Source organism: Harpia harpyja, chromosome 16, assembly GCF_026419915.1.
Source record: "Harpia harpyja isolate bHarHar1 chromosome 16, bHarHar1 primary haplotype, whole genome shotgun sequence".
NCBI classification, from domain to species: Eukaryota; Metazoa; Chordata; class Aves; order Accipitriformes; family Accipitridae; genus Harpia; species Harpia harpyja.
The window spans coordinates 25,801,970-25,822,553 of NC_068955.1; the positions used below are offsets into that span (position 1 = coordinate 25,801,970).

The following is a 20,584-nucleotide window of genomic DNA, read 5'->3' on the forward strand; positions in this document are numbered from 1 at the left end:
AGCCATTTGTCCTTTGGGAAACTGGGTCCACTTGTTAATTTTCATGGTTGCAATTAGCACAAGATGTTACTTCAAATAAAGAATAGTAAAGTAAATGCGGAGTATTTAACTGGAGCTTTCAACACAGATTTTTTTTTTTTTTTCCTGAAGATGAAGCCTTATTTTAAGCATTCATCCTTCAGATGCATTTAATGATGATGGAGTGAAATGATGAGGTAATTAAAAAAAAATGGGAATAGTAATGCTTTGAGAGTTAGGTGATGGGTACATCAAAAATATAGAAAAAGATCTTTGAATGGAAATCAGGAGAGGATAGAGTAATATGTCTGCGTATGTTTACATCTCCTTTGAGTTTATAGCAGTGTGTGCTGTCTTTCTCTCCTGGCAGAGGTCCACGGAGTTGATGAGGAGCTGCTGGGAGTCGGGAGCTGCCTGGAACACAATGCCCTACCCCGCTCCTGGCCTTGGGAAGTTGTGAGCTGCTCATGTCCATAAGGAGGAAGGATGGCTCATGGAATTCCTTCACAAGGCAAAGTTACCATAACGGTGGATGAATACAGCTCCAACCCAACGCAGGCGTTTACACACTACAACATTAATCAGAGCAGGTTCCAGCCTCCGCATGTGCATATGTGAGTATTCCTGACACTGCCTTTGTGTGCGTGTGTGTGTGTGTGTCTGCGTGTGCCTTGAAAGTGAGAACTGCTGCTGAAGGAGTGGGTTGAAAGCTGGAAAAATTGGTTAGTCACATTAGCTAATAGGCAAAACGGTTATCGAATTTCTTCCATGGGGTGTTGGAGAAACACTGCTCCATCATCTCCTGGAGATGGCTCTTTCCGCCTGAGGCGCAGTGCCACCGACTTCGAGAAACTTGCCCCGGCGATGAGTAATAGGGTACATTTTCTGATACTTGTCACTTTACTGATCTCACTTTAACTCGCCTGAGGGACCCGTTGCTTTAAAATTTAAGCTCCCTTCCCCCAGCCCTTACACTCAGCTGCGAAATAGGCCTAATTGGGACTAATTGTCCCCCCTGATCACTGAATCTTTTGTCCTCCTGGTTGCGAGTGGAACGTGTGCCGCATGCTGCATTCCACTCGCAACCCGCAGCACAAAGGAGTCGGGGGCTGCCCGGTAGTTCCTCCCAAGAAATACAAATACCGCGTTAAAACAACGTCCCTGGCCCGAGCTTAAACCACCAAAAGCATGGAAGTGGGGAGCTGAAGGCTTCTTACCTCACCTTGTTATTCCTGGGTATTGTATGACACGCAGGATCATTCTGCTGCACAGCACCTAGCACAATGGTTTGTGTTAAGAGCTAAGTACCAGTTTTAACTCTGAATTTCCTTTCCATTGTTTAGTTAGGTTTGATCTTTATCTGTCGGTTATTTCTGTGAAGGTTCTTTTTCTTTTAACATTAATAGACTGAAAAGCACGTGAAACTAAAACAAAGACGACATCTCTTGACCTCCTGCGTGCCATTGTTAGTCAGGATTTTGAACGATGTCACACTATTGAATTTGATAAGGATTTTGCATAATAAGGGCGGAAAAGTTGTATGGTACTTCATTGCATTTTTGTTATGTAGAAGCCTGCCGGAAGAGTCACAATGTAGGAGTTCAGCACCTTCTAATAGGATTTCTTGTCCTTACAATCTTCCTAAAGCCAACTTTAGGAAGGATGCTGAAGAGTGTCTGTCCTGCATGTGACTTTTCAAAGTGGAAAAAGTTTTCATTAATTACATTTGATTTATTACTACAACGATGATGTAACTCTTTTAGAAATATTTCCATTTCTCGATTCACTTTTCAGACCTTTCGTCAGCAGATTTCTGTTGCATGTTTTGCACTCCAGACTGCACTTCTGACTGACATTAAGTACAAATTCTATGTAGAGAATGAATTCGGAACAAACAAAAGAAATGCAGAAAGCAGTTTTAAAGAACCCCTTCTAACTGACATGGATTTCAGTGGGAGCTGATTTTAGGACTAAGTGTGGTGTTCAACATTGTAAAAATTGCCCATGCTTTGTTTCAACACTCCAAAACATTTATACAGCTACTTTTCTAATAATTTGTGTATCTCTTGAATGATAATTGACTAGACAGATGTCTTAAAAGATATTTTACTTGTTTGGAGAAATTGTAATTGAAATAAATACTGAAACTATAAAGTACAGTATAATGACAGTATTTTAAAGGATTTTTAACTGAAATACTGCAGCTTTCTTAAAACCAGTAATTTGGTTTCAAGGAAGGGTGTGGCATACTAAAAGGCACATCAAAATTTAGAAAAATTAGGAAGGGGGTTAGTCTCAGATTTACAATGGAAGCAAAGAAAATTTGCAGTGCAGGAGGTGAGTTCAGGTGTCAGTCTGGATAGCAAATGATGGTTTTTAGAAAACCTGTTGAGGAAAAACTGACAGGATCCTACCAGGTGTCTAGAGTTGTGGGTAGAAGAAAGCAAGGAAGTGAAGATACGACTATGACTGTGGGTTGTGTGGTGGTAAGAACAGCAGAGTTATTTCTGGGGAGGAGAGACTAGATTGTGTGGTAGCTTCAGAAGGGGTCCTTATTTGTCTTCCCAATGTTTTGTAATGGAAGCATGCATATTTCTGAAAGGAGATGTCATCAAGCGAGAAACCTGAACAAATAGATTGGTAAAAGCGGTATTAACAAAGAAACCATGATCTTTTTATCCTGTTGTATCTTTGCTAGGGCCACATTGCTGCAGCTGCCAGGATTGTTCGATGGGATTTGGTTTTACATTCTGCTTTTCTTTTTTGCTATCTTAAAGTAAAGCATCCGTATTTTTTTTTCTAAGAGGGAGTTCGAGGAGGTTTTATTCTTCTCTAGTGAAAAATTTATTCAAAAAATCATGGGAAGATGAGAAATGAGTAAAGCAACACGGGAGCTGAGCGTTATGACATGTATGTGAATAGCAGGGCAATACATTGTTACAGGGCCCTGCTGCATACCATAAATCAGTAGCTGGGTGCAGCTTAAGGACAATGTTCTTTTCTAAAGGAAATAATTTTTTTAGAAGTAATTTCTTTATAGAAATGTATCTTCATGTGCAAAGGTGAGGACTGGATTCTTGGTGTACACCAAGCTATTCTAGTATCCTTTGGGCCCAACTCTCGTCTCACACAGAGTAAATGGAGAGTCTGTGGAATATCACCAGCGTAAACCTGGTGGTTAAGGCACTACTGGCGTTGCTCTGCCTCTTCTGTGGGACACGTGTCCTGTGCTTTTTCTCTGGCTTTCATTTTGTGCCTTTCACATGGCAGTGTCATGTAGTTTGATCAGCAGGGATACAGTTCTCTTTTATCATCTTTATATGTATTTTTACACTAGCGCTGCTTGGTGAATCTGTTTAAGTGTGCTGTCAGGTAGATAACAGTGAATTAAAGCTCCCTTTGCTTGGGCTGGCTGTGACAGCAGTTTTGTCAGTTACTTAAGCTCTGGTCTAATATAACTTTTGAATCGGTTTGTCCAATCTTTGTATTTCTCTACTAATGAATGTTTGAACACGTATTCTAAAGACAATTTTTACTGTACGATTATTTTGGATAAAGTGATATAATGTTAAATATTTTGTCATCTTGAAGCAATGCTCCCACCTACAGGTTTCACTTATTTTCTGAAGATGTTGTAAAATGTTTGTATTTGAATGCTTTCTACAAGTAGTGTTTACTTTCAGTTAGTTTTAATTAACTGCATCACCTTTGTTCGCTGCTTTAAAGGGCAGCCGCAAAATAATAACAATTATAATGTGCCTGCCTTTGCTTCTTAATGATTATTATTCTTTGGAAAGTCTTCGTACTTTCCCGGTTTTTGTCAGGAATTGTGACTTCAAAGAGGCAAATGCTTCTTGCTCTTTCGGTGTAGTGCTACCAAGTATTATAAGGTTTTAAAAAAAAAAAAAAGCTCGCAAGCCTGTTTAGACCCTTGAGATGTTCTGTACAAGGCTATGGTCAGTGGTGCCAACAATACCAGTGAGCAGTGGAGTAGGATGCAGCCTGGGGACAGGATGGCACCCGCGGGAGGAGCTGGCAGCCTGGGGCAAGGTATGCTTGAAGCTGTAGAAGGCTTCATCCTGTGAAACCCATGGCCTCAAAGTAGAGAGGATAGAGAAAATTTCCACTATTGTAAGCAAACAGTAGGAAAAAAGTAAAAATGACTAAACTTAAAAGATAATTGAATTCATCAGGTATATTTATCATTTGCTTAGGGTGATCTCTCTTTTTTTTTTTTTTGTAAGACCTTTTTTGGTTTTGTGGCTGGTGGGTTTTTTCCCCCTTCTTTTAACTCAGCAGCTTTACAGCAGCCAACACAGTGGGTCTTCAAACTATTTTAATATAACAGGAATTACTAAGGCTCAGTTTTGTGGAACCTTCCCATCTCACCTGTTTTTTTTTTTTTTTCCTCAGTCCAGTGGAAAGGAGCTGAGAAGAAAGTGGGACAAATCCGAATGGAAAATTGTTCACTTAAGTTTTAACCAGAGGGGAAAATCTTCCTGTTTTGAGTACAACACACCATTTACTTTCACAGGGGAAAAAAAGGGGGAGAGTGTAATAAACTTTGTGTATCTGTCATGGAAAATGCCTTTTTGACAGGCCCAGCTGGTAAGAGTGAGGGAGTTTTGTGGAGATAAACTAGCTGTAGCCCAGGCTGCTGCAGGCTGAGCCTTTTAGAGGAGTTCATTAGCTTTCCTCCGGTCTCACCAGAATGGCTGGTGGCTTGTTTTTAGGATGCTTGGAGTACACACTAAAACTCTGGTATGGTTTAAATTCAGTAGTAGGGGAGTAAGAAAGACAGAGGCTTCTGTGCCAGAGCAAAAGTCTTCTAAATGAGTTTATGCATACCTGAACAATCTGTAACTATATAATTTTACTGCCTTTTCTGTACTGGAGTAATTCCCCATGTGAGTATTCTTATTTTAAAACAAAGAGTATAAACAGCGTTTTATATTATTAGGACTATATATGTATAGTTGAATAAAGTATTTAAATGTATGAGTGTGTGTAAATGTGTATATATAATAATAATAGTAATATAAAAATATAGCTGTATAATCATGGAAGAAAAAACTTTCAACTGTGACGAAGCCTTAAATTGTTAAAACCCAGAGCTCTTATTAGAATACTAACCTTGAGAAATAGGATCTTGCATATTTTTTTTTCTTGGGGAAACCATCCTGCATTTAATGGGTTTTATAAACTCCCACTGAGATTAGTGGGAAATCATGCATTTGATTTGTAATACTCTCAACTTTTGTTTCATATAACGTGTGTGATATTTAGGGGGAGGGAGAAAAAGTTGGCATTAGTAGAATGTGGACTCATTTGACATTTACCAAATAGTGGAGTTTGTGCATGTAATAATATCGGTTGAGAGAATACAGAGATTCAGTCTTAAGCTAGTTAGCTATACCTAGTGTGACTGGGCAGGCTATTTCAGCTGATACTGGTGTGACAGAGGATCACAGTTTTGGTGGAAATTGTTGCTCTGTCCATTAATAACACTTCTTACAAAAGCATACATAGCTTGTGACCACCTGAGTTCCTTTTCACTACTTATTTTTCTAAATAAATTGAAAAAAACAGTACTCCCTGAAACAATCAAGTCACATTTAAGCTTTAATTGTGAAAACATGAGTATATTGAACGAGTGTAGTTAAAGCTTGAGCCTTACTTTTGGACACGGGGAATTTTACTGGGGTTGTGCCTCACAATTGGTCAGCTTACCTTTGTGCAGTTTTAGTCTCCTTTCCCTCCCTCCCTGGTCCCTCAATGGCTTGGGTGGCTACTGAAACACAGCAGCTTACAGCCTGGTGCGTTACGTAAAACAAACCTGTTTTTCTTAAGCCAACAGCAGCAGCCCTTCAACAGCTGCCCCGAAGCAGCTGAGCTCTCCCTGCAGCGGCGTGGAGATTCCAGCAGAAAGGCAGGGAGGACGACAGCTGTAGGTGAGAACCCTTACAGCTGTCCCAAAATAAATAGTCCCCACTCAAGAAGAGGGCCATTAACTGATTGCGTTTTCTGATTCTCCTGCCATAGAACAATGGAAGCTGAGTTGCAAAGATGCTAATTTTAATCGTCATAAAGAAAACTCTTTTACTGGAGTGTGTGCATATGTGTATGTCTGTGTGAGTTAAGATCTCTACTGATCTTAATGATTTTACATTATTTAAAGTTACTTATTTTGCCCAAATCTAAGCATAATATAAGTTCTAAACTTGAATTTTACATGTAAAGTGAGAACAAAAAAACTTTCATGAGGGTACACTTAATATTTAAAGCCTTTTGAGATGCTGGACTGGAGCTTGCTGAAAGTGAAGTCTTCATACAGTGGTGATATAAGGCTCAGGGATTGCAGTTTTGTAATTAAAACTCAAATTTAGGCCCCTTGTATTGTGTTTATGCTGTTCAGTCATAATATGCTAAACTCTCTTGAAAAATTGATTACGTTTCTGACCTCCCTTTTTGTCATTGTAAAAGGGAATAATACCAACCTACCTTTAAAAAAAAGTTGGAACATCCCTGGAAGGCAGATGCTGTAAAAGTGCCATTATTATAAATGTAGGACAGGTTTAAAATAATTTTTTGTCACCATCACCCTGTTAGTTACTATATTTCCACATTGCCCTGTCCTAAGATGGAAGCCAGGTCTGGTTTAAATTGGTGATAAAACCTTTACCTCTAGTGCTAGTGGAAACAGGCTGCTAGAGCAGTCTCCATGCCTATCAAGATCAATCAGTCCCCTCAGTATGAGCTATCGGCCTTGTGCAATTACCACCGGTTGTCTGAATGTAAAAGCGGTGCCTGTAGGTTACTTGCAGGGCTGGAAGGGGAGAAGTTCTTGATACACAGACTTCAGCGCTGAACCTGTCGCATCCCAGCTGCTCGTTCCTGCCCCCATGCCACACAGATTGCCACCTCCCCTGGTAGTGTTGGCAGAGCCTTTTGCGAGGCTGCTGGATAGATCATACCACTGAAACGGTCTAGGTTAAAAATGGCCATTCAGTGGTGTGGTGGTGGTTTTGTGTTTGTATGCTTGTTTTTTCCAGTTAGCTACTTTCAGCGATCTCTTTCTTGGTATAGCCTCACGTGGAGTGGGTTACGGGGGTGGCCAGCAAAGGTGAGAGGGCAGTGAGCTTACAGATCAGCCGACGGGCAAGGATAGGGGATGGACGTTTCTTCAACTTACTTCTTCATTGACGAAATCGTGCTGTTAAAACACCACCTTGTAGAGTCAGTCCGGCCCCTGTGGTAAACCCGGAGAGGGAGAAAGAAAGAAAATTGTTCGGGTTTTATGCACATGTCTGTTAATGTTCTGTGTTCTGCTGTATTAATCATGTAAAAAAGCCTTCAGGTAACAAGTACTTTAATTGTAAGGCCCGTTTCAGTAACTGAGTACTATAAGTAGAAATTTTCATTACATGAGCTGATTCTACGTTATAGTATTACCCATGTAGTTCATTTAGTGGTCAGTCATACTGAGTGACAGTTGATGTATGGTTTCATATCTATGTACAGTATACAGTGTGTTCTCACCCTGTGGGAGGTGTGTGATGGGATCTGACCAGGAGTGCTTTCTGCAGCAGTGGTCCCTACCGCGGTACCTTGTGCTAGAGGGAGACTGCTCACCGAGGGAGTTCTTCTTTTCTCTGAAGTAGTTGGGCAAAAAAGGTGGATATACAGTACAGTCAGGATGTTGTACTGTCACTGGAAGTTTGTAGTTTCTTTTTTTAAAATATCAGGGCAGTAGGGGTATTGTTGTGGGAAGCAGCAGATTCTTGCTTTTGTGTAATGCTTGAAGGGTGAGAGTGCGATCTGTCCTGTGAAACCACTTCTAGAGCGTAGATTTCCAAACAGGGAGTTAATACCTCGCTAAATTTGCAGGCCCCACAGTGGGGGAATCCCATTGTAGAGTTTTTGGCTTATGGTTTTCTCCTAGTGGCAGAATGAGGCTGGTGCTCCCTGCCAGCAGTGATGAGAGAGCATGTTCCCTGTGACAGATGGCTATTCCAAGCCCAAGGAAAGTGCTGCACCTACCTGGCGCACATGTTGTTATTTTATTTTGCAAATCTTTGTTTGAATATCTCGTTGAACAAATAAGCAAAAGGAAAGCCCTGTAAACAATTTGAATTTAGAGGTCTGTGTTAAATTACTATATGCAGCTTACTTATGTTTGATGCAGCGCTATTTCAGAAGTACTGAAGTGTTGGTGATGAATGTCGATTTTGTACTGAATGTTGCACGGTAACTTTTTGAGTTTACATTTCCAATCCTGAGCTAGCAGAGGTGGCTTAATTTCCGCGTCGGTTGCCTGGCATGGGTATCTATGGAAAAATTTAGAAACGGAGGGCCAGCATGTCTCCTTCCCAAAAGAGCATCTGACGAGTTTCGTTTTGAATTCCGTAAGATGTCACGGCATAACTTGAGAAAGTAAACGTGCTTAGGTGTAGTAGAAGTACAGTGAGGCAGGGAGATTTATTTAAAATGCATCTCTTACAGCAAGCTACGAAGTTACTTCTTTGAAGATACAGTAAATATGGCGGAGGGGTCGGTTACTTGCGTTGCCCCAAGTGATGAATGGTAGCAGAGAAGGTGGAGTGCCAGTGTTGGGCAGCAAGTCCCCTCAGTCTTGCATGGTAAAAACATTTACCTCTTAATTCATGCCAGGTTTTCCAAGTCCCTAGAAAGGATTCCATCAAGTTGTGAGTTTTGGTCCTTGAAGCAATGGCTTCTTGTTTCCAGTGGTTTGAATAGTATTTGGCATATGGAGTTGTAGTTTCATGGACTTCGTTGTGGTTTTTTCTGCTTGCAGAAGGCCTGATACTGGCTTTCTGATCTTTTCTGTAATGTGTACCTGCAGAGCAGTGCAAAACAGAGGAAGGAGGTAAGCATGTCTGCATATATACCTGCACATATTTCATAGAAGATACTTCAGAAGATATAAAGAGCTTGTTGTTTGGGATTTGGAAATTCAGGTCTTGCCTATTTACTTTCAGTTTTGATGTGGGCTGTTAAGATTGCGGGTTTTAGGTCTTACGTTGCAGAGGGCAAGTTTTGTGATACTCTGTGTGGTTGTTCTTATTATGAGGAAGCTGTGGCCAAAACGCGTGTGTTTAAAACACTGAAGTCAAACCAATTCTATCCTGTAGTAAATGTGACGAGACTTCATTTAATGATTTTTATTTTGATGCCTTTTTCAAACAAAAAGACAGCCTATGATAGTCTTGTACCTAGTAACATGTACAGTAAACGTGCCCAGAGCAGTATCAAGTGGTTAGAGCAGAAAACTGCAAGTCTGGATTCCAAACAATAAACTTTAGGTACCTGGAGTTGCAGTCATTTCATTTATCTCCTGAAGAGTTGACCATAAAGCTTGGTCTTAACCTCCATAAACCTGGAGATTTCTCCTGGCACATCAGCTGTATGTGTCCTGCAGCATCTGCTGCATGAAGGTTGGCTGAAACAAAATGCTGGTGGATGAGCATTGGTGTTGCATGCTGCTGCTGAAGCTTTCAGGGTGGGGGCGGAGAGGATGGCTAGAGAGCAAGTCAACGCGTAATCCCCAAATACAGTTGTCCTCTTCATAACTCTGATGGGTCAAGCCCATGTTGCTTCTTTCTCTTGTCTCGAGGATCAGAATGCCGTCAACAGAGTTCGCCTGTGTATTCTTCACTGTAGGGAAGTGCTTGCTTCTATTTTTATATGCTCTATTTTATAATGGGCATATTTTCTAAATTTAAATCATTATGTTGAGGGGAGAGACAAATAAGAAAATCCCAATTCTCTCCTCTTTTTACCAAAAGATTATTTAAATGATTGTGCTGTGTGGTGTCTTGTGATTTTTTTTTTTTTTTTTTTTTTTTTTGTCACAGGTTGTGGATTTCATATTCCCAGACCCTCTCTTCCTTGCATGCTGCTTGACATTAGGGCTACAGAGATTCCACTGCATGTTGACAAGGAAAAAACAGTACTGGAGGCTTCCTCGCAGCAGAGTCCCCACTTACTGTACTGGGCATTAACTTACATCCAGCACATTAGACTTAAAAGCACACAGCCATTAAATGTAGCAGTCCCTTCCCAGGAGGGCAGCAGATGGAGAGAGAGTGGGGGAGGGAAGGAGAAAGGAGTGTGATAGAGGGACTTTATCTGATGTATTTGTAAGCCAGGAAACTTGCTATTTACCACGTTTACAATTTCTCTGGTATAAGGAATTGAGTGTAGTGACTGGGAGCATCAGGGTCAGCACATTACTTCTAAATGTTTAGCTATTGTATCAGTTTATGGGAAGGAAAAGGTGCTAGTCCAGTATATCTTCCCTCATGCTCCTTTTATATAGGGAGCACAAAGAAAAAAGTCATTACTTTTTAATTACTCTAGGCTTCTTTGTTCCTTAAAGCACATTCACTTTTGACCAGCAGTGAGAATTACCAAAGGGTTATTTTCTTTACTGTGAATGGTAAAGTAGTAGTTTTGGGGAAAATAATTGTTCAGAATTAAAATTTCATGTAGTCCAGCATATTTAATAAATAGGAGCCTTGTCCTATACTTGTTAAATGCAGTGATCAGTGACAGTGTTAGTGCTTCCAGTGGGACAGGACTAGTCACTTAGAGATGCCAGATTAAGTGACTCCCTCAATTTTAAGCTATCATTCTTTCAGGGACTTCTTTGGTTGCTAACGAGGTACATATAAGATTATGGTAATTAACAGATATTAAAGAAGAGGGAAATTTCATCTTTGTGGTTTGTTTATATTGTAAGTTTCAAGTCAGCCAGGCATTCACTTTTCCTGCTGCTGGAAAGGAGTGAATAAATTAAAACTAAATAAATACATAATTATACATAAAAAATCATATAGAACTCAGGTGTAATCTTTGAAATTATTTGAAAAGTTTTAAAATAAATTGCTTTCATTTTGATTATATCTCTTGACATTAGTTTGATTTTCCATCATCTTTTGTTTGTTAAACAGTGATGTTTGCAGCTTTGAAAGGAAGGCATGTTTACAAGAAGAACAAATTTTGTCCTGCTATCATTATTATTCTATACCTTGAAAGCTTCCACTTAGGACACCCTCTTTGGGTTACTGAGGGAGAGTTATGACTCATATTGGAACTTCTTAGATCTTTTGGAGGGTATTTTAGTTGTTTGCACGAAGTTCTTAAGACAGTTTTTCTGGTAGAAATGTTGTGAGTATAATGAGGATGCACAGATCAAATACTATAATACGAGTTTCAGAGAATTAAAATGATGATGACAGTCCTCTAGGGGTGGTATATGATTTCCCCCCCCCCCACTGTGACCTTTGGTGGTGTTCTGCTTGGCTACTTTGCATTGCTGCTTTGTGAGAGTGCTGCTGTGTTAATGGAAGGATCACACATACTGTTCCTTTCAGAACCTGATAGATCATCTTGGCAACAAAATGAAGACCTTTAACTCTTGGGAGTTTTCATCATTTGTTGTTAGTTATCTATTACCATAAAATCTGTGCCTTCAAGAAAACAGGTTGTTTTTAAAATGTATGTAAGTAGAGTAGAGCCTTCATTTTCTCTGAGCCAGAGGAGAAAGGAAATCCCTGGTATTGGTTTCAAGGAATTTTAAATGATCTCTGTATAGGGGGATTTTGTTTTGTTTTCAGGCTTATTCATTTTAGATATCATTAATACAGAGCCTATTTTCCTGAAAAGAATCCTTGCATTCAGTCTAGATTGTCAAGAAGGATATTAATTTAAGTTGAAAATTAACTTTGGATCACCTGGCTTCCTTGATTATCTGTTCACACCATCGTTTAATAACTGTGATATGCAGGAGTCACTATTTTCAGTCAGTATTTCTCTTAGAAGGTTTTAAGACATCATTTTACAGAATGAGAAAGACCTTTTATGAATCATTTTATTCAGTGCAGAGTTAAAAGGTGTAAACTGAAACATATAGAGTCAGGAAGTTGGTAGAGGGTTTTTTTTAATTAATTAGTTAAAATTAAATGGGGCTATATAGAAGATTTGGTACAAGAAGTGGCAGTTTTCTGGATATCTCTTTATAAAGAGGCAATGCAATTTCTTTAGGATCCAGACACTTGTCCAATAAAATGCAAGAGGAATGTACTGGAGGTGACTAATATGGAATAAATGGAAGATGAGAAATGGATAAATGCTCTCAAACACCCAGAAATAACTAGAGATAAGATGTTGGCCTAAAGTATAGTTCTTAGCACACCTTGCACCTGCAGCTGTATTTCATTTGTTACAATTTTACTGTCTGCATATGTGTTTAAAGGCAATCTTGCTCTAGCATGAAGCGTAGCAGTAATATACGGCACATTATAGCTGCAGCAGTAGTATCGCAGTCTGTCTTTCAGGTTTGTATGTGTTTTATTATTTTTCTAACAAAAGCTTTTTTGGATTTTGAGCTTCCAGACTTACGCCTTGTAGTTGTTCACAAGGGAATCTGGCAATGCTGACCAAGAGGTTATACGTTAACATACCGAGGCAAGGTCATCTGAACCTTTCAGTGCTGTGCCCAGAACCTAGCGGCTTTAAAGGCACACTTTTTTTTTTTATTCTTTACAATTTTTCTTCTTTTGGGCTTAGTGTGCTTGTGAGCAGTGTCAGACAGTGCACTGGGAACAAATTCTCTTTCTCCACGTATGCACACAGAGCTATTGTAGTTACTGTTAGAGCTTCCCTCATAAGTTCCCCACAAATGACTGTCGTCTCTTACCTGTAGGGACTTCACGTGGAACCAGAAGGGTAGATTAGTCTCTGCCTCCATTCAAACTAGAGTTTCTTCAGAGAACACCAGTTGCCGTGGTGGTCTTTTTACGTGAATGTCTTTATAGGAACTAAAGCACAGTCCTTTGTGGTTTTTTTTAAGGCACCAAACAGCTGTCAGGGGGTAGAACTTCTGTTCATTTAGGGTCAGATTAGACAATGAGCTCTAAATGAAAAATCAGGTATACTGCTATCTATCCACTGATTCATCTAATCTTGAACAATATACTGTGCATTCATAGGGCATGAACAGCACTGACCAGTAGGTTCAAAGAATTTATGGATTTTATTCCTCTCTATTTTGCAAGCAGAAAAAGGCAGAGAACTAGGAGGTAAAATGTTGGTTCCCTGAGGGTGTAACAAGTATATTATGTATCAGCTACATGGGTTGCTGCTGGAGTTGCCATCCCCAGTGTTCTGATTTTAGGATTCTCCTGAAGGATGGTTCTGTTATCCTGCAGAAGGAACAGTTGAACAGAGCCTGAAGAAGTTTCCTGAACTGCCTTAGTTTGCACTTCAGTACATTACTCCAAATGAAAATCAGCTTCAGTTTACTTGAATACTTTGACTTGAAACAGTGATAGTCAAGAACCATGGTATATGGGTGGCTATATCTGGGAGAAGGATGGAAGACAGAGTAAAACCTAGACTGTCCTTATTTAATTTGTTGCCAAACATGGGTCAACACCCTGGCTCAGAGTGGGCAGTGACACTTGTTAGCAGCAGTGCTCCGAGTACTGGCATACCAAAGTTTCATTAGGTGGCATTTAAACAAATGTTTTTAAATGTTTATCTGAATTTGCAGTCATTTTTGGTCCAGTACTGTAGAAGGGTTGTGTTACTATACACGTGGCTACAGATGTGACTACTGGTGTTCTTTGAGCATGACGAAGTTGAGGTCCGTTCTCCGTGAACATTATCTGTTTCACCCATTGCCAGTTTTCGGTAGTCATACCACAGTATCTCCTAGTTGCAAGAGGCGTTGTGGCTGCTGCCATTAGTTGCAACTTGAGATTTTGGTGATGTTGGTTCAATGGTTCTTGCAGATCTCGTAACTGAAAGGGCTTTTAAAAACAGGTGGGTATAGTATTAAAGCAGTGACTACATAGGGCCTAGCAAAAAATATTTTCTATTTGTCTTACTGATGCTGCTGCCTGTGTTTTTGAAATAAAGTCTTCTGATCCATTACACAGCTACACTTCTGCTTTCTCTGACGAGCCTTATGACTGTATTTTGGACATGTCTTCTGCAACGTGTGATACAGCTGCCAGTGACTTGGCAGCTTAATCAAGTTAGGAGTTCAACTGTACAAAGGAAGAAGAAACCTTATTCATTAACCTTCATGTATCTTTTGGTAATTAGTAAAGGTGGTATGGGTAATTACAAAAAAGACTTGAAAGTAAATTGAGACATTTTAGTAGGTATTTCCCTGACCGTGAGAATCTGACTGTGATGGTATGGGGAGACACCAGTCCACATGTGCAATTTAAATAGGTCTGGATTCTGCATTATAAATATGCACCGGATGCAGGGGAGAAAACCAGCACATTCTCTCAGGATGCTGTTAGGGCCAGGCAGAATCTCATTAGGGACAACTTCAAAGATCAGTTCCTCATGTCCATAAAAACAAGTGTAAATTATCTTCTGTGAGCCTGCTGTTAGCAGTTGCACTGTTACATTATGCATGATTCTAGACTGCACATGGTATGAACAAACTGTACTATGTTTCATTAGTGTGTTTCATTTTTATGCTAAGCCTGGCAGCTTTGCTATTTATTTGTGGTGTTTTGGCTAATACACTATGCTACTTAAAATTTCCTGTTATATTAGCTGTTGGTAGTGACACAACACCTGAAAAGGACTTTTAAGGTTCTACAGTGCTTATGTTTTTACATAGCAGTAGCATATAGACAACTCCCTGCATTGACAGCTTTACTTGCTTTCTCATTCTTCTTGCTTCCTGCACTTAGTAAGAAGGTGGCTGGCTGCTCCTGACTCTCTTGGAGTGAGTCTTGAAGGAGCTTTCTGTGATGTTGCTCTGCAGCACTTGACCTAAATGTTTATGAAAATAATAAGACAGTAGAACTTCAATAACTTGTGCTTTCACTGAGCTACATACCCCATCATATAGATTTGAAAGGCCAGTTTGTAATTGTTGCTGGAGAAGTGTTTTGAAATAGTGAAGTGCAACCTCTGTGCCTGGAAGTTTTGTCACAGGTTTCAGTAAGATCAAGATTTTCGAGTTTAAGTCTTCATTATGCTTGCAGAAACAGTAAGATGCCGTGGAATATTTTCCTAAACTGAGTTATATTGCTAAAAAGGGCAAATATATTTAAATTTTTTTTTCTTTGTGGTATTTCTGCCTTTTTTATATGGCTTAATCACTGATGAAGCCAAGCTAGGAAAGCATTCACTTGCACACTTAGTCAAGGCTCACCACTGCCTTCAGATGGGATGTTAAACTCCTGAACGGGTCAGCAATCTGATTTGCACTGTGGTTTCACAAAGACATGCAACCTGGGGCTGCTTTAAGCTGCTCAAACTAACATCCCTTGTAACATCCACTGTGTTTTGAGAGCTGGCTCAAGCCACTGCTTGTTAAATTCATAATGACAATGAGTGTGTGAAGCCATGCTTTTATGAGGGCTTTTTTGCTCCCTGTTTTTTTGGGGGCTGGTGGTACTGCCAACTTGAATAGCCCTCACTCCTTTGCACTGCTGTTCTGTTCTCCCACGTGTCTGTGTTGTACGTGTAACATAATTGGGAATTCAGAATAATCCCCTGGAGTGAGAGGAAGAGAAACTCTGTGTAGCCTGGTGGAGTTCTCCAGTCCTGTTCACCATCCGTCCCTGCAGACAGTTTTTCTAGCACAACAGGGGAGACTGCTGAAGCAGGAGCCAGCCACAGCAAGACAGGGCTGGGAGCTGCAGAGGCTGGCACTGCTGCTGGAAGGCAAGAGTATCAAACTGTATACCCGCACTGGTTAGTAGTGGACTTGTGTTCAATGTACGGCTGACTTTGCAGTTCGTTTGCAGAACTACTTCGGGAGACGTAGCCATGAAATTGTTGGTTTATGTGTCTTGTGGTGTCGGATGGTTTAGAGTTCACTGTGTAGGTGAATTGCAAAGCTAGAATGAACCCACAAGACTTTCGTGTAATTTCCAAACAAGACGTAAAGAATTCCCCACTGTTACTCAAAGCTACAAGAATAATCTGAGATAATTTCTACATCCTGAAGGGCCTGAGTGCACCTATGGAGATCAGTGGGAATTTGACTTTATGCAGGGCCAGCATAGTGCTTTAAAGCGTGGAGAGCGCTGAGCTGCCAACGGTCCTGCTGGGGTTGCCACAATGAAGGACGATGCAAGGCACTGGTCGGTGCAAGGATTCAAAAGAAATACCCCGTTTTGAACTGCAGGGTAGCGGCTCTGGCCCTTCCCTGGTACTGAGGCCTCTGGGGAGCTGCAGGCACTCAATGTGGTCCCACTTACAGCTGTGCTGATGGGATGGAATGAATGAAGAGTGGTCTTTGTTGTGTGCGGTCTTGGATAGGATGTTCTTCTCTCCTTGAAAACCTTAATCCTCATTTAGAGCTCCTACCTGTGGCCCCCCTGGAGGAAAGGGCAGTTAGTCTGAACAGAGGCCAAATCTATTTCAGTGAAATTTGCTAGTATAGTTCTAATGTTAATCATCTTAACAGATCCACCTAAAGAGGACACAGATTATGCTGGTAAAAAAGGTTATACTCTTGACAGCAGGCAGCCAGATGGAGAAAATTATGGAAGCAAAAGTTTTGCTCCTTCCTGGCTTTAGGGGTTTTTTTTGTTTGTTTCATATATAGTGGATCTTTTACTGTTATAAAAACATTACAAAAATAATTTTCTCTAACTGACATCACTTTCTAGTGCAGAATTTTCTGAATTTTAATGAAATTAAAAAACGTTGAGTTCTTTACTCTGGAAAACTCCCAGCCACTTCAGCTGCCTTTGAAAATCTAACGAGCAAAAAAGCCTCCTTTAATTTTTTTTTTTTTTTCCTGCTCACCAAGTGTAATAGAGGAGAATTTGACTGAGCTTTTTTTTTCCTGTAATTAAAAACCAAAGGAATCAAAAAACCCATGTGGTGTATATTTGTTTCTACATGTGTGTATGTATGTACATATACATATAGTTGGTGGCTTAACTGTTGCCCAGAGAGAATGTTTACATGCAGTAATAGCTTTGCCATTCTCTGGAAGCTTGCTTGCTTTTGACATTCTTTTGACTTCAGTTTTAAAGCACGTAAAACCCCAACATGGTTTGTTATCTTGCTAAAGAGTGATCAGTTTCATTAGAAGTTCAAGACTGCATTGGGAGGAAGTCTTCATTTAACATCATTGTTTAGGTCTGGCTCTTTGTCTGACCATAGCAGACAATGTTTGAAACAGCGATAAGATAAGAAGTGGCAGTGATAGCCATGCTGCAGGGTTACTGGAAGGGCATGAAACAGCATCTCGCCATTGGACTTTAGAGGTCTGATTCTTAGTTGTAATGGGTGATTGAAATGTTCTTCTCATAGAGTTGGCAGTTAATGTGGCGTTCATGTCAGTGTGTCCCTTAGGAAAAAATGAAGTGGTTGTAGGAAGACAACAAAAAAAAGCAAAGTCTGTAAAACTGAGCAGAACATAACTGTTTTTCATATACGGCATGGTCACTTGCTGCTTTTACAGTTCAAATAAATACATGAGACCATGTAAGGATACAGTTTTGTTCAAGGAAGTTACAAAAAAAAATGGAGTAACAAAAAAGCTTGGATGGTTAGGACTGAGATGCTAGGAAAGAAGGGTGTGAAGAAGGTTGTGAAATACAGCCCCTTAGCACAATAAAGAAACTCCAGTCAGGGCTCTTGTTATCTCAACATATTAAAGTTAATTGCTTTTCTTTTTTTTTTTTCTTCATTCATTTTGTTTGTTTGCTTTTAATTTGTCTGTTTAGGAAGTCTGTTTCCCATCCAACCCTAATACTATCTCTAACAAAAGTAGTCATCTAGAAGTCGAACATACGATGCTGGATCAAACTGTGTCTGGAAATAGAGAAAACTCTGATTAGACCAAGGAGATTCTTTCTTTTGTCTTAATAGGAAGAAAAAAACCCCACTCAACATCTAGGAAAATTGCTATGTTGGTCCAACATGCAGCTTCTGCTGAAAGGAGCAGCCCACTGCCTTCGTTCCTGCTGTGCTCCAGTGCTCCTGTTGCTTCACTTGTGCTTGTACTCACCTGTCCATCTGGTGAGCTGAATCGGATTGTGGAGGGGCCACACACCTTCCAGGGCTAGCCCAAGGCAGCAGTCACACCATGAGAAGTGGCAAGGTGGGCACAGGAGAACAGCTACATCTAGGTCTAGGTCTGCACAGCTGTCCTGTGAGTACTCCCTTCTAGGCTGTGATGTCTGAAGTCTTGACTTGTAGTACTGGCTCAAAACAGCTAGTGCAGCTGCACTGTGAGTGGGGTTGGAAAGAGGTTTGACTGAACACATGCCTGGAAACAAGGAGTGGTTGCGAGGATGTGACCAGCCACCTGTCTGTAGGCTCCCAGTATAGGTTCTGGGTTAGTGGAAGAGGAAGAAGGCCTTTTTTTTCCCTTTTTGCTGACAAGTACCTATGAAATAGTTCATGACTCGCACTTTTACACTCTGCCTGTTAAGGAGGGCCAAGTCTGTGCTTGTGTATTTTACACTCTTAGCCTGCAAATAGTGGCCTTTACCAGATCTGTGGATGGTAATGGCAATCATCTTGATAGGCTTCCTGATACAAGTTGTTATCTCCCATGAGTCAGAGCTTGGTGGGACACTCATGAAAGAGAGAATCACAGGCTGGGAACCATCAGGGAAAATCCAGGAGACAACAGGTCTTCGTGGTTAACACTTTCTTAGTGGTGTGAAAAATCACAACATAGTTTGTGCAGTCAACAGCACTTCCCTGCACTTACTTCAAAATAGAATAGTGGCTGTATGTTGTATTATCCTCAGTGAGCACCTCTGACATCTTGTTAAACTGGTGGCAGGCCATACTTAATGTCCCGGGGCTGAATTCCCTTTGTACCATACTGCAATTGTCCCTCCACATACAAGCGTGTTCCCACCACGCTGGGACTGGAATTGCATTTTTGCCATCAGGCTGGGAACTGAAAAGTGAGTGGCACATGCTATGAGTCAGAGACCTTGTTAAATTCCTGTGAGGTTAGACTCCCTTCGGATAGTTGGCTTGTCCCATTCGAGCACAGATAGGCATACCCCTGCTTACTGAGGTCTTGGAGCTGATGGTACATACGCCTGGCAGGTCGCCTCATACTGAGAAATAGTTCAATGGCAAGTCTGTAATTCAGGCTATTCTCTGGGCACGGTTATTTAGCAAAGGTCAAGGGCAGAGCGACTTACTGGATCATGTTTGGGGGGTGTGTGTGCACAGAGGGAGAGCGGCTTATGAGGAAGGGTATTGTCATACAGTGAATGTCACTGATATACATGGAAGTGATTGTCAGCCACTTTAATTAGCTGTTTTACAAAAAAGATACACCTGTGCTTATTTAAGTTGTATTTGCTGCTATCTTGGTGACACACTGTAAAGGGCATACAGGTATCAAATCATAGTAACAGCAAGGTATTACGTTGTTGAGAAATGGTCTTTGGGGAGATCGTGATGTTTCAGACAAGAAAATGTCATTTGTGTGGGCGAGATGAGCATAGCTCTTTGGAACTGCATGATATTCTCTTGATCAGTTAAAGATGATCTTTATTTAAAAAAAAAACTAACATGTTATTTGACGAGGAGAGAAATAGATGTGATCCTTGTTACTATAGGTAATACCAATGGAAAAAAGCAAGTGCTAGAGATGGTTTCTTATGCAAGAGTAGTTGCTACTGGAAAGCCTCTGAGCATCTTACCATTTGGTTTCTACAGCAGCCTGCAGACAAAGCCATTCTTGAGGAAAAGTTACAGTCGATTTTTCCAGAAGGCAGGTTGACCAGAGCCTCTTAATTCTAGAAAGAGACAGTTTTGCCCTTTAGGGGTATAGTTAGTCTCAAGTCTTCACAGTCTGCAGAAGATGAAGGAGCTCAAGATTTTATAGGCCAAAGTAAACCAGTAGAGTAGAACTAGATGGAATAATCAATTGCAGAAGGGATTTCTGGAACAGACTGAAGTATCTTGCCAGTTTTGCCCTTAAGGGCAGTACTCGTTATGAAACAGTCTGTAAGTCTGTTCTTGATTGCCAGAAAGTTTGGAGGGAGGAAGGAGGAGAAAGGTTGCAGGAAATTAGTCACTTTAGTCAAAGAACTAAGAATCTTAACTGCTAATTTTGTTTAATATAGATGACTGTTAAGTATTGATGTGAACAAAATAGTTTCACTTAGCTCACATTCCTGTACCATTACGGTCACTGTGAACTTTGACTTTATTGACTTCAGTAAGCACGAGCACAAGCCCTTCGTGCTGTCCAACTGGAAATTTCAGTGGCAAGCCAGAACGCAGAAATGTAAAGAAAACTAAAAAACAAATGGATCCAGATGTAAAGGAAGGAATGGTTAAGACGGCTGTTCCCAGGTTTTAACAGTTTTGGGGTTTTGGCTGGGTTTTTTTTGTTTGTTTGGTTTTTTGTTTGTTTTGGTCTTGTAGAGCAACTTAGTGAATTAGCCTGTTTCCTTACTTAGAAAATGCCCTAATAGTTATACACCTGTCAAAGATGCTGGGAAGTTTTAGTTAATATCTTTTACAGAATGTTTAGTAATGATTTTTTTGCTGAAAACTCATAGAAACA

The 20,584-nt window shown here is 40.4% G+C and overlaps 1 protein-coding gene across 2 annotated transcripts in view; it reads left to right on the plus strand.

Moving 5' to 3' along the window:
• MPPED2 (metallophosphoesterase domain containing 2) overlaps positions 1–20,584 on the plus strand; it is a 110,192-nt gene that overhangs the window by 5,021 nt on the left and 84,587 nt on the right. For both annotated transcript variants that reach the window (XM_052811784.1, XM_052811785.1), the window contains exon 2: positions 389–632. In XM_052811784.1, the coding sequence (XP_052667744.1) occupies positions 505–632 (128 nt within the window). In that variant the 5' untranslated portion in view covers positions 389–504. The remainder of the gene's footprint in view (positions 1–388; positions 633–20,584) is intronic.